This window comes from Geotrypetes seraphini, chromosome 11, assembly GCF_902459505.1.
Source record: "Geotrypetes seraphini chromosome 11, aGeoSer1.1, whole genome shotgun sequence".
Lineage (NCBI taxonomy): Eukaryota > Metazoa > Chordata > Amphibia > Gymnophiona > Dermophiidae > Geotrypetes > Geotrypetes seraphini.
Window position 1 is genome coordinate 46,607,409 of NC_047094.1, and position 14,584 is coordinate 46,621,992.

Below are 14,584 nucleotides of genomic sequence, written 5' to 3' on the forward strand. Positions count from 1 at the left end.
CTCTGGGTTTCAAGGAAGCCTGTTATTCTCTATCATTCCTTCTGGCTTCCCGTCTGTGCTTGCGCTTTTCGGTCATTAATCGAGATTTTAAAAGTTTAGCCCCCCCTTTTACAAAGCTGCACTGCTGAGTGCGGTGCAGCAAATGGTCCGATGCCCATTCAATTCCAATGGGTGTCAGAGCATTTACTGCTCTGGCCTACAATGCCGGCTTTTGTAAAAGAGGTGTTTAAGCACACTGTGGTATTTTCTGTCTCTTCCAAACATCTCATCTGCTCTGTTGAACAAAGAGAGAGAAAGTAATGTCTGTGGTTAAATACATCACACTTGGTTTCATTTTATTATTCTTTACAAACAGGAACATTTTTGGGAATTGCCCATACACACCACAGCTAAAAACACACGTATGTATATACTCACCCCACTAAAAAGTTTTGGATTGAACGAAATTGAAGTTCTAGCCATGAAACTAAGGCCATCTTCTATTAAATTGCGCTAGCAGTTTTTAGCACGGTGAGCCGCGCTGAATGGCGCGGTTCTCTGCGCTAAAAACTGCTAGCGCAGTTTAATAGACGAGAGGGGGTAAGTAAACCTCATACTGTTCGATGTATTGTAAACAGCTTCGAGTGAATCTATTCATGAAAAAGACAGTTAATAAATAAAAAAATGAGGAATCTGGTTTAAGGTTTGCTTTGATCAAGGGTAGCTGGGGAACAACATGAATGCTAACTCTTGTATCGGTGAGGACAAGAACTGGGTGAAAGACAGATACTAAATTTAGCAACTACAGCTGAATGCTTGAGACTGTGCAAAAAGGGATAGTTGAAGGTCAGAAGTTCTTTTTCAGAAGGAAAAAGCAGTGATTTTTTTTTCTGTCTCTGGAGCAAGTCCAGCTGCACAATCTTAGAGTAAAAATATCCATTCTCTTTCATCTTATACAATGAAGAATGTCACCCAGTCTAACATATTTTTAGTAGGGCAACAAGATTCAACTCTGTTTCTCACAGTAACATTTGAAAGTTGACCATACTAAATCTATATGTATTATTTTTTTTAATTATTATGCCATATGGTCTTTAGCCACTAATCATTTCTGAGTCTGGGCGATGTTCCTTTGTCTGAGAAATCTGCTCCTCATGTCCCCTGTAGCTTATTCTCATATATTTGACTAATGTGGTGGGTGTGCAGCTGTTTCTGGGAAACTCTTAAAACTGGAAATGGAGCTGAGAATTCATGTTAATGTTTGACATGCAGAGTATAAAACGGAAAAACCAAATCCACATACACAAAGACGCAAAGCAAGGAGTGGAAATGTCCTATACAGACTAATGGACTCAATTTGTTTCATAAATGTTCTTTTATTCCAGATTGATATCGTTTTGGCTCTAGCACCATCCTTTTCGGAGGATTCAACTCTGTACCATGACTTGGAAGTCAGAGTATTTGTGGACATACCAATTTTCATTATCCTTGAGACTTTTAAGACTCCTGAAGCAGGCCGTCTTGGCCAAAACAAGTACATGTCAAGTCTTTGGATGAATAAAAGGACATTTATCAAACAAATTGAGTCAACCAGTCTGTATAAGACATTTCCACTCCTTGCTTTGCGAATGTGCGAACATGTGGAAATAGTAGAATACTCTGAAAATGTCAAGATAAAACCCAACCAAAATGAAAACTCTTGTGAGCAGGCCTTTCAGCTCAGGCTGGTGTCTTTGCAGCATGGGAATCTAAGTTCTGATTCTCAATTTATCAGAGCTAGTCTACTTTCGGTGTATCATAGAGGTGGTTTACTCAGACCCAAGTGGAGGGAAGCGATGGGAGTAACTGCCATCCAACAAACTGTGCTGGGAGTGTGTCTCAGGGGATGGATGCTCATCTTCCTCTCAGGCCAGAAACTGTTCATAGTCACCCAAACGAACCATCTGAGGAAAATATATTTAAAATTGGAGAACATAAAAAGAAATTAGGCACATTTGTTTCAGCGGGCATTCAATGTTTCTATATGATTTTCTGGGTAACCAGCAGAAATTATAGATGTTGGATTTATTTGTATTTTAAGGGTGCCTGTTGATCATCCATTATTACTTACAGTTACACTGGCTCCCAATTCAAGCAAGAATTTAAATTTGCATGTGTGCTCTAAAAGTTTTCTTTGGGTTGGCTCCATCTTATTTGATTGAACTTTAGATTTGTTAATTTTCCTAGAATAACTCATAATAATGATCATTTTGGTTTTCCTTCTATGAAAGAACAATCTAATAATCTTTATATTAAGAAGTTATTGGTTAAGGGGCTGGAGGAGTTGCCGTACAGTGAGAGATTAGAGAAACTGGGCCTCTTCTCCCTTGAAAAGAGGAGACTGAGAGGGGACATGATCGAAACATTCAAGATAATGAAGGGAATAGACTTAGTAGATAAGGCAGGTGTTCACCATCTCCAAGATAGAGAGAACGAGAGGGCAATCTCTAAAGTTAAATGGGGATAGATTCCGTACAAACGTAAGCAAGTTCTTCTTCACCCAGAGAGTGGTTGAAAACTGGAAAACTCTTCTGGAGGCTGTTATAGGGGAAAACACCCTCCAGGGATTCGAGACAAACTTAGACAAGTTCCTGCTGAATCAAAACGTACACAGGTAAGGCTAGACTCAGTCTTTGACCTAGGGGCCGCCACGGGAGCGGACTGCTTGGCACAATGGACCACTGGTCTGACCCAGTAGTGGCAATTCTTATGTTCATATGTAGTACAAATTTGAAGGGTGGTATTAGTTCATTGCTCTCTATCACTGTACCTTACCAATGTTTTTTGACATCAATTGAAGACTTATGTAAAAAATATCATAAGAATATAAGAATAGCCTTACTATCTCAGACCAATAGTGTATCTAGCCCAGTAGCCTGTTCTTATGGTGGCCAGTCCAGGTCACTAGTTCCCAGCAAAAACCCAAAGAGTAGCAACATTCCATGCTACCGATCCAGGGCAAGCAGTGGCTTCCCCCATGTTTGTCTCTCCAGAAAATTGACAAAACCTTTCTTAAAACCAGCTACATTATCTGCTCTTACCACAACCTCTGGCAATGCGTTCCAGAGCTTAACTATTCTATGAGTAAAAAAATATTTCCTTCTATTGGTTTTAAGGTGCCTATTTTAAAAACAGACGTGATTCTATAAATTCCGCCGATGCGTGATTAACACATGATTGACAGCCGCCGATACCAGCACTGTTTATAGTCTACTGGAGACTTTGATTTCCCCCACCCCAACAATTCTAGTTTAAGACCCTCTTCAGTAGATTTGCAAGCTCCGTTCTCAACTGCACAAGCCTCAAACACTTTAAAATCATAAGTGTTTGAAGCTTGTGTGGTTAAGGCAGAGCTTACAGGAATGGGGTAGGGACGGCGACAGCGACAAAACTTGTGGGGACAGGGAAATTGAGTTCCTGTGGGGATGGGTAAAAATTTATCCCCTGTGTCATTCTCTACTCTGCAGTTCCACCTCAGAAATGGTCATTAGCACACATTAACACTAGTTGCGATTAGCGTGGATAAATAGGACTCCTATATGCTAACTGCAGTATGCCCATGCCTCACCTAGTTCCTGTCTCTTAACACAAAATGCATTTAATAAGTGAATTAGTGTGTGCTGCTAAACCACTACAGGATCAGGAAGCTAATTCATACAGTAACTGTTTAAAAGGGCCCCTTGCTTGAACTGCTTGTTTATGAGAAGGTTAACATAGTAACATAGTAGATGACGGCAGATAAAGACCCGAATGGTCCATCCAGTCTGCCCAACCTGATTCAATTTAATTTTTTTAATTTTTTCTTCTTAGCTTTACCCAGTACTGTGCTTGGGTTCCAACTGCCGAAATCTCTGTTAAGACTTACTCCAGCCCATCTACACCCTCCCAGCCATTGAAGCCCTCCCCAGCCCATCCTCCACCAAACGGCCATATACAGACACAGACCGTGCAAGTCTGCCCAGTAACTGGCCTAGTTCAATATTTAATCTTATTTTCTGATTCTAGATCCTTTGTGTTCATCCCACACTTCTACAATAAAATGGTCTACAATAAAATGTATTTTGACTACTTTATTTTAGGGGTGTTTGTTGTAAATTGCCAGTGGATAGTGCAGGGTGAAATTAATAAGAGAGACGAATTATCTTCTGAAAACCCTAAAACACCTTTTTCAGTAGTGCGCACCTGGGATTACAAACAACAAATGATCTAGCTCATCTTTTCTTCGACTTTTCTGTTCTTCAATTTTAACTTGTCGCTGTCAAGAAAGTGCATTAATTAGGAAGTAATTGGAAGGTCCACTGGGCTTAAAGGCTTGTTATGGACATTCTGTTCTTTGCCACATCTGTGTAGCTTCTCTGGGATTTTCCCAGAATAGTTGTTTTTTTTTTTTAAATTACAAATTTGATACTTTGCAGGAGAAATTGGAGTTGCAATGAGTCAGAGGGTGGAGAAGCAGGAATATTCTGTTTTCTGCATCAGCCAAAATCCTGTTTCCAAGAAAAGAGCATGAAATGATTATTCAAAAAGAATTTGCTGTGATGTAGGCCATGGATGAGGCAATAAGCTATCAAGCAACAATAGTTACTGGTTTTGTTCTCTGGCTTGTACATTTTATCGTTTTGTATGTTAGTCTGTGGGAGAGCTGTAGGAATAGAGATGACTCTGTTGCCAGCATTTCTTTCAGAGAGCTGTTGAATATTAAGCAGCAGTTAATAATAATGTGTGGCATTTGCAGTTTAAATAATCAGAATTCTTCCCAGTCCCTTTATTGTTTTCAGCCATATTTCATTCCTAAGGAGGTTCTCATGCTTAATTGCTTTAAAGCACCTCCTCTTTTTCCTTAAGTCAGGGGCTAGTTTTTATCAGAAAACTCTGAAGACATTATACTAATTCACAGGTAAAGCATGTGTGAAGAGGAAAAGAAAGGGTAAAATGTATCCCTCCGAAATTTAGTGGTCAGCATTTTTAAAAAATGCTGATTGTCGCTGGCTAAATTATGTCCTAATAGTCAGTGCTAGGCCAAGACTAAGAACTGGCACAGAATATTGGGGCATAATTCTGGTAGCCTGGAAGTTCTGCAAGCTATGGTGAGAGGTCTCAGCAGCCATTTTGAAAAGCCACTGCAAAGGGGCTGCACTCCTGCCCCGAAGACTCCTGCTGGACCGCCAGGTATTTAGGCAGGTGGGGAGGGGGGAGAGAGGAGGCATTGTTGAGGGGGGGGAGGAGACAAGGGGGATTTTAATTTTTTTTTTTTCAAATAGAGGAAAATACTTATGCGGATTCTAGATTGATATTCAGCTGGGGCCCACATAAGATGAGCAGGTAAATTTTGGACATCGCCCCCTGAAGACCCACTTTTTGGGGGGCCAGTTAGAGCTGATATTCAGCTGCACTGTCTGGCTTAGTGCTGCTGAATATTGGTGGTTGGCCACCAATCGGAAATTTAAGTGGGCCAGAGCCTCTCTGGCCCACCAAAATCGCTCTGAATATTGGGTCCTATGGCCCTGATTCTGTAAAACGTGTCTAAAGTTAGACGCCATTTAGATGTCTAGGATAGGAGTCCTTTGTAGAATCGCGCTAGGCACTGTTTAGATGTCTAAATTTTTAGGTGTCCTTTAGAGAATCAGGTTTTAGGTGAGAGTTAGACGTCCAAACAATGTTATAATATTTTATTATTATGATGTTATTTGAATGGCAATTTTATAGTGTTTTTCATTATAATTATGATACTGGGAGTTGGCTCTGTTTAATGCTTTTATTTATTTCTCTTCCATCAGAGAGAGTGACTGGGATTCGAACCAGCAACATTAGGGTAGAAGGCTGTAGGTTTAACCAGTGTTCTACACAGTGAGCTAGCAAGTTGCATAGCAATTGTAAAACTAGGTCCTATAGGCATTGTAAAGGAAATCTACTTTTCAGCATAGTTTTGGGCTTCAGATAGACTTGAGTTCTATGGTTGGAACATAGGCACAATTTGCACGTCCTTAATGCAATCTGCTAAATAGCTCTCTGGGTTTTTATTTTTGCTTTATTAAGCTCAAAATACATTTAATAAGACACCACAAGGTAGAATGCCACAATTAAGATATGTGCTGGGATTTGAACCTATGACCTCTGGAAGATAGGAACAGGGCTTTTACCCTTTGAGCCACAGCAGCTTCCACTAATATCTTTCTTCCTCATATCTGATATGATAACTTAGGGATCTGCTAAGCTATGATCTTCTCAGGTATTTTCACCTTCACATGGCTAGGATCACTAAGCTCTCATGGTAGGAACCCCCATAACCAAAAGGAAGCAGCTCTGACTCACTATATAAAAGTCCTGTAGTTATCTTCCAGAGATCATGGGTTCAAATCCCAGCACACATTTTAATTGTGGCATTCTACCTTGCAGGTGCACCTTGATGATCTCACAATGAGGTCATCATTGTGCAGCTGCAAACCTCCATTTGCAATGAAGTAGAAGCCATGCTAAGGTCTGTATCTAGTTTTTTCTGTTTTTAACCTTTTGCAATTGAAGTTATGTTTGCAATCTATATATTTGTGTCATGTGCTTTCTTTGCTTTCAAGAATGAGCTAATTGGAGCACTGTTTAATAAAAAAAAAATAGGGGTAGCTTTTTAGTAAGAAAACTAAAACTATGTTTTTTTATGTGCTATTTGTCCACAAAAATAGAAGGTTTTGCATGCAATATATCTGTTTTGATGTGCCCCGTTTATGTGGTGCCTTATTAAATGTATTTTGAGCTTAATAAAGCAAAAATAAATCCCAGAGATCTATTTAGCAGATCGCATTAAGAATGTCCAAAGAGGGCCTAAGTTCCGTCCATAGAACTCAGATCTATTTGAAGCCCAAATTAAGCTCAAAAGTAGACCTGGTTTTCATTCGCCTACAATGTAGGCATCTTATGGACGCCCTAGATCGCTCAGTGTTATATAAATGAATCGAAGAATGCCCAAATTGAGTCATTGCCCAAACCACGCCCATTCCACTCCCACGCCTATTGAGTTAGGCATGAGTTTTAAACATGGGCGTCCATGAAATTGTGGCTGGGTCTACAAAGTGGCATCTACGTCCTTTGGACGCCTAAGTACCAATTATCGTTTAAGACCCTTAATTGGCTCATTAACCACTTAGATTGGACGTCTAAAGCACGCCTAACTTAGGCGCGCTTTATAGTGCTCCAGAATATTTTGCTATATTCAGAAATGTAGGCCAGGAAAAAGCAGTGGAGGTATTAAGTGCATCCAGTTCACTCCTTTTATGTTATTACAAATTTTGGTTTTTTTTGTTTGTTGGGGTTTTTTTTTTTTTTGCAGTGAAAGTACTGTGCAAAGCACAAAACACAGAATGTGAGATCTACAGAGCTCTGTGTGCAAGGGAATATCCGTGTAAGATAAGACAGCTCTATGGTAGCAGCAGAGGGATACCAAAATAACAGATAAACCCATTACATTGCAGCTGGTTGTACAGATAGAATGGGCAGGAGATAAAGAGTCAGGGAAGTGACTTAATGTCTGGGATATTTGTTCAAAGATTATACTTTTTAATCAGTTAGCTTATAATAAACAGCAGGAACTGTCAAGGTGCAGTTACATTCCACTTGAGATAGAATATATCCTCTCTCTTTTATTCTTATCTTGCTTTTCTAGACATGAGAGCTACTGCTCATAGGCCAGACTATCTTCCTGGGCATATCAGGAAGAAAGAGCAAACTGATAGATGGGTTTAGAACTGCAGGGTAGCAAAAGGACAGAAAATGTAGATTGGCAGGCGTTAACAGACACTTTTTAAATATTTATATTTTCTGTGGAGTAGAGTCTGAACTTTCTTTCCCACCTAAATTCCCCAAACATATTTCGTGGATATCTGCATCTTTTATTTTTCTGTCTGATGCTTTATCACCTGGGTTAACATAACATAATATCAATTTTTATTTATATATTGCATAAGCCAGGGTTGTCCAATGTCGGTCCTTGAGGGCCGCAATCCAGTCGGGTTTTTAGGATTTCCCCAATGAATATGCATGAGATCTATTAGCATATATAGAGATCTCATGCATATTTATTGGGGAAATCCTGAAAACCCGACTGGATTGCGGCCCTCGAGGATCGACATTGGACACCCCTGGCATAAGCCTTGCAGTTTTATGCGGTTTACAAAGAAAAAAACTGACCAGTGTCATTGTGCTACAATAAGACTTAAGAAGGAGATGAGCAGCGGAGTTGCAAAGGTGGTGACAGTATATATTTACAAAGTGGTAGAAATATTAGGGTCATTTAACTTGGCAAGAGCAGTAAACTGTAAGGTTTAGAGCAGGGGTAGGGAACTCCGGTCCTCGAGAGCCGTATTCCAGTCGGGTTTTCAAGAATTCCCCAATGTATATGCATTGAAAGCAGTGCATGGAAATAGATCTCATGCATATTCATTGGGGAAATCCTGAAAACCCAACTTGAATACGGCTCTCGAGGACCGGAGTTCCCTACCCCTGGTTTAGAGGTAGGCAGTTTGCAAAGGAGGTATAGCAGACCAGTGTCAGCGAGCTATGTCATAAGTGACAAGCGAGGTTAGTGTTTGAGGTAACTTCTGAGAGTATCTAAGAAGGGCTGCTGAATTTCGGGTAAAGTTATGTTTTTAGGAGCTTCCTGAACTGCTTGTAGGAGGCTGATGCTTTGACCAGTTGACTCAGTTCTGGGTCTTTGGTGGCAGCTGTTGAATCTTTTTTGAGTGCTCCTTGTGACCCTGGGCAAGTCACTTAATCCTCCATTGCCCCAGGTAGCCTGTGAGCCTGGCTAGTTGTGCCCATGACCTGCCATACTTGTTTTCCTTTTTACAAACATGGTAATTTGAAAAATTGGCTCCTATACAGTGGTGTAGTAATTGGGAAGGGGGCTCCCTGGCTATTGTCTTCACGGAAGCGCTGTCGCCTCTCCTCGTCTCTGCTCCCTCTCCGCATACCTCTTGAAATGTTAACCGGCATGAGCAGCATCTTCCGCCTGCTGCTCGGCTCCCTTCTGATGTCACTTCCTGGTCACAGGACCAGGATGTGACATCAGAAGAGAGCCAAGGCCGGCACGAGCAACAGGTAGAAGATGCTGCTCGCATCAGCAAACATTTCAAGAGGTACGCGGGTATGGGTGCTCAAGCAGTGAGGGACAGGGAGGTGCTCAAGTGGCAGGGAGCATAGTGCTGCGGGGCATCGGAGAAAATAGCCCGAATAGGCCTCAGTGTCATGAGGAAAAAGATGCCAATCACTCAGCAGTGGATAATCCAAAAGATGCTTTATTGATAGACGACACAATGTAAATGGGTCGATTCGACAGCCGATTTATTGATACTTTAGATGCCTCCCTAGCTAAGGCACTGCTCCTACGTCTGTATATAATAATGTAAACGGCTTTGATTGTAACCACAGAAAAGCAGCATATCAAGTCCCATCCCCTTTCCTTCAATATCAGTTATGGACTTTTTCTCCAGGAACTTGTCCAAACCTTTCTAACCCCAGATAAAATAACTGCTGTAACCACATCCTCTAGTAACACGTTCCAAAGCTTAACTAGTCACTAAGTAAAAAAATATTTGTTTTAAGATTATTATTATGTAACTTCATTGAGTGTCTCAGGCTTTTTACTTTTGAAAAAATAAACAATTCACATTTATACGCTCTACAGTATATCATTCAGGATTTTGTAGACCTCTGTCGTATCCCTCTTCAGCCTTCTCTTTGCCAAGCTGAAAAGCTTTAACCTTTTAATCCTATCCTCACATGAGAGGAGTTTCTTCTCCTTGGTTGCCCTTTTTTGAACCTTTTCTAATTCCACTTTTTTTTTTTTTTTTTTAAGATATAGTGAGCAGACTTGCATACAGTACTCAAGGTCAGGCACCATGCAGCGATACAGAGGCATAATAGTTTTATTTTCTATCTCTTTCCTAATAATTCCTAGCATTTTTCCCTGGACCAATATCTTCCTCTAATGTAATCCAAGTAACACAGATGCGTTTTTATAATAGTTCAGCATTTTGTGTATTTAGGACACATTTACAAACTAAAGAATTAACATGAGCAAAAAAGAAAATACTTGGTTTAGTGGATCTCTGACAGCAGATACAGACCATATAATCCAGTGGTCTCAAACTCGCGGCCCGGGGGCCACATGCGGCCCACCAGGTACTATTTTGAGACCCTCAGTATTTTTATCATAATCACAAAAGCAAAATAAAAGTTTCTTGATCCTATGTCTCTAGCTATAAATTACAATATTATTATTAGGACTTAGCCAAAAGGAAAGATTTATAAACTATAAATCTTGTAAACCATTCTGAGCTACTGGGAGGATGGGATAGAAATTGAATTAAATAAAATAAAGAGTTTTACCTCATGCAAAATTGTCATTTCTTTAATGAGACATTAACTATTTTTTTTCTGAGGCCCTCCAAGTACCTACAAATCCAAAATGTGGCCCTGCAAAGGGTTCGAGTTTGAGACCACTGATATAGTCTATACCAGTGGTCTCAAACTCAAACTCTTTGCAGGGCCACATTTTGGATTTGTAGGTACTTGGAGGGCCTCAGAAAAAAAATAGTTAATGTCTCATTAAAGAAATGACAATTTTGCATGAGGTAAAGTTTATAAATCTTTCCTTTTGGCTAAGTCTTAATAATGATATTGTAATTTATAGCTAAAGAGACATGATCAAGAAACTGTTTTATTTTACTTTTGTGATTATGATAAACATACCGAGGGCCTCAAAATAGTATTTGGCGGGCCACAAGTTTGAGACTAGAGAATGACACAGGGAAAAAAATCTGTCCCCGTCACTGCACCGTCCCCGACCCACCGTCTCCTTTCTGGCGCCTGCCTTTGATGTGACTAGTGCCTCTGTAGTCGCTTTAGGTTGCCTAATGCCACTTCCAGTGTTAGCCACGCTTACAGTGATGTTAGGCGGCTTAAGTCATCAAATATAATCATAAGTATGCCAAACTACGACCGTACACCCCCAGCCGCTCTGAAGGGGAGAGATGTTTTAGCATCCCCCCAGGGAGATCCCTCCAAATGGAAACTGTGCTCAAACGATCGTACAGTCACTTCATCCCTCGACTATGGTACCAGCTCCCTACACAAACTAGGAGACTAGACTCACTGATGGCCTTCCGAAGAGCGGTAAAGACTCTCCTTTTCTGTTAAAATGACACCAACAAACTGACTCCTCTTTTAAAAAGGACATCAACAAAATAGACTCCTGTCCTATATACCTCCTTCTAGGTATTTCCTGTTTGTATCTACCGTGTTTCCCTGAAAATAAGACCTAGCATGATTTTCGAGGTAGGTCTTAATATAAGCCTTACCCCCCCAAATAAGCCCTAGTCGCCGGCAGCAGCACTTCCCCCCTCCCCCTGCCTTTGCCCCCACTGACTCTTCCATCTTTCCATCCTGTCCGAACCCCGCCGACCCTCCAACTGTGAGATTTACAAAGAGCCGCATCAGCAGCACTCTATAAACAGGCTGTTTTGCGGCCATCTTCTGCCGGGGCATTCCCTCTGCTGCATCACTGATGATGTCATCAGCAATGTAGTGAACAGAAGGCCCTGGCAGAAGGTCGCGAAGCAGCCAGTTTAGAGTGCTACCGATGCTGCTCTGTGGAGGTCTCGCGGTCGGGTTCAGATGGAAGAATGGGATAGTCAGTGGGGGTTCGGGCTGCACAGTGGGGGGGGGCTCAAGGGTTCTGCTGCAGCTGCATGGAAGGGAGGGATAGAAGCTGCATGGAAGGGTTAGGAGGAAGGGATAGAAAGATGCTGCAGAGGGAAGGCACAAGGGGATGGGTGAAAGGGGAGGAAAGATGCTGCACATGTGGGGGAGAGAACGGAAAGAGGAAGAACTGGGGTGGAGAAGAGGAAGGGAGAGATGATCATTGTACTGTATATAAAAAAAATAAGATCTACCCTGAAAATAAGACCTAGTGCGTTTTTTCGGCCCAAAATTAATATAAGACACTGCCTTATTTTCGGGGAAACACGGTAGTCATGTCCTTGGATTTACTTTGTGACTGTCTTCTTGTAACCTGTTCTGAGTTTTTTTGGAGGATGGGCTAAAAATCGAAATAAATATCAAGCATGCACATCAAGAGATTCTAAGGTAAAACCTGACAATTGTTCTTTTTAAGCATATATAAGGACTTTGGAAAAAGAAGCAATTGCAGGTCTTGTACACAACTATACTAACTCCACTGAAACAATCTTGACTTGTCTTTTCACAGGGGAGGGGGCAGCAGTCCTCCTTCGATCCTTGGAGCCTTTGCAGAGCCTGGACACAATGAGACATCTGAGAAATCTTCGGAGGAAAGAAAATGGGAAGGCTCTGAAAGATTGGGAATTGTGTAATGGCCCTTCGAAGCTGTGCCAAGCCCTTGATATCAACAAAAGCTTTGACCGCAGAGATTTGGCTAGAGATGAGGAAGTCTGGCTGGAACGGGGCACAGAAGTACTTGGTGATCAAGATATCATCGCAGCAGCGAGGATTGGTATCAACTATGCAGGAGAGTGGGCTAAAAAACCCCTACGCTTTTATATTAAAGGGGCAAAATGTGTCAGTATTGTGGATAAGACTGCAGAGAGAAACACAACATGAATGCAAATGTATGGGCTCTTGGCTGACTCTAGGAAATTATAAAGGCAGAGAAAAGGTTCACAACACGCAGGGGCCACAAACCAGTTTGGTTTTCAGGATATTCCTACTAAATAAGAGATACAGTAGACTCTGTTAACCGGAACTCAATGAACCAGAACTCTCAAGCAACCAGAAAAAAACTGAAGAAATACTGTAATACTTTAAATGAAAATGAAATCAGTTTCTGGCAGAAATTTAAGTGTAAACTTGGCATACCACACCTGAGTATGCCTAAGTTTTACCTACCACATGTCTAGTAGTTTGTCTGGAACAGTTTATGGTATGGCATAGTATGGGGTATAGTTTTAGTTAGGCCTATTTTTAAAAGTAACTCTCAAGCAACCAGAAATTACATTTATCCAGCATCTATTAATCCTCATGGATGCCAGTTAACTGAGAGTCTACTGTATTTACATACAAATTTTTCTCATAAATATTAGGATCTGTAAATCTCCAGAATTACAGCTTGACACCTCTGATCTAAGAGGACTATGTAAGCAATTTGTTGTCCAGAAGTAATGTTTTCATGAAATGTTTGAGTTATGATACTAATCTAATGGAAAGACCATGCTATATGTGATCAGCTTGATAGTGTTTATAGTATCTTAGGTCAGCCATGGTTTTTCCATTTGGGCCTGATTTGATTTCTGGCTGAACTTTATTGGATGACTTTTAGAGTAATGTACCTTTTTTTGGTAAATTTATGTGTTCTTTGTACTTAATATAAATGTGTTCATAACTGAGAAGACCAAGTCCTTTTTAATATATTTTTTCTTTAAAATTCTGCTCACTATTTTAAATCATTTGTATAGTAAGTATTGGTTGCCACTGCATAGGTATTTTTTAAATACCAGACTACTGGATACATAAAATTTGGATGTACAAAGGTTAATATTTATCCAGAATTTAACTGTTGAGTAAAAGGAGGGGGTCAGGAGTATGCAGAGCCTACATTGACACAGTTTGGATTCATTTATCCGTTTTAGTTGGACCACATAAATAGGAGGCCTAACTATAAACGGATATTAGGCATAAAGATAACTAGATAAATTAATTGCTTATACCGTGTTTCCCCGAAAATAAGCCCTAGCATGATTTTCGGGATAGGTTCTAATATAAGTCCTACCCAAAAAAATAAGCCCTAGTTAAGATCCCTTCCTCCCCCAAAAATAAGCCCTAGTTAAGATCCCTTCCTCCCCCCAAAATAAGCCCTAGTTAAGATCCCTTCCTCCCATTTCTTTGTGCACCGGAACCCCACTGACCCTCCCAACCCTTTGTGCACCGGAACCTCACCAACCACCTTACATACCTCCGAAGACTCAAAACTGGTAGCAGCGCTCTGAACGGGCTGCTTCGCGAGTTTGGGAGCCTTCCCTCTGCCGTTTCATCAGTGATGCAGCAGAGGTAAGGCCCCAGCGGGGAAGGTCGCAAACTCGCAAAGCAGTCCATTCAGAACGCTGCCACCATTGCGGTTTTAGAGGTGCAATACCGGTAAACTTGAAACCAACCTGAGGAGGAAGCAGGAAGGGAGATTGGGCCCATGGGAGGGAAGGAGGGGAACCATACTGCACAGAAAGAGAAAGTTAGAGAGAGAGACATTCTACACATGAAGGGAGAGGGAGAGAAAGAGACATATTGAAAATAAAAGGAGAGGCCAAGGGAGAAATGCAGCTGCACAGGAAAGGAAAGGTAGAGGGTGAGACATGCTACACATGAAGGGAAGGGAGAGGGAGAGACATGCAGCACAGGAAGGGAGAGGCCTTGGAAGAGACATGCTGCACACAAAGGGAAGGAAAAGGGAGAGATATACCTACCGTGTTTCCCCGAAAATAAGACATTCCCTGAAAATAAGCCCTAGTGCGTTTTTTGGAGCACAAATTAATATAAGACCCTGTCTTAT

The 14,584-nt window shown here is 41.1% G+C and overlaps 1 protein-coding gene across 1 annotated transcript in view; it reads left to right on the plus strand.

The window, feature by feature from the left end:
• Positions 1-13,468, plus strand: part of MPG (N-methylpurine DNA glycosylase) — a 67,262-nt gene extending 53,794 nt beyond the window's left edge. The window contains exon 4 of the mRNA XM_033914124.1: positions 12,275-13,468. Coding sequence (XP_033770015.1) covers positions 12,275-12,645 — 371 coding nt within the window. The 3' untranslated portion in view covers positions 12,646-13,468. The remainder of the gene's footprint in view (positions 1-12,274) is intronic.
• Positions 13,469-14,584: the final 1,116 nt, after the last annotated feature.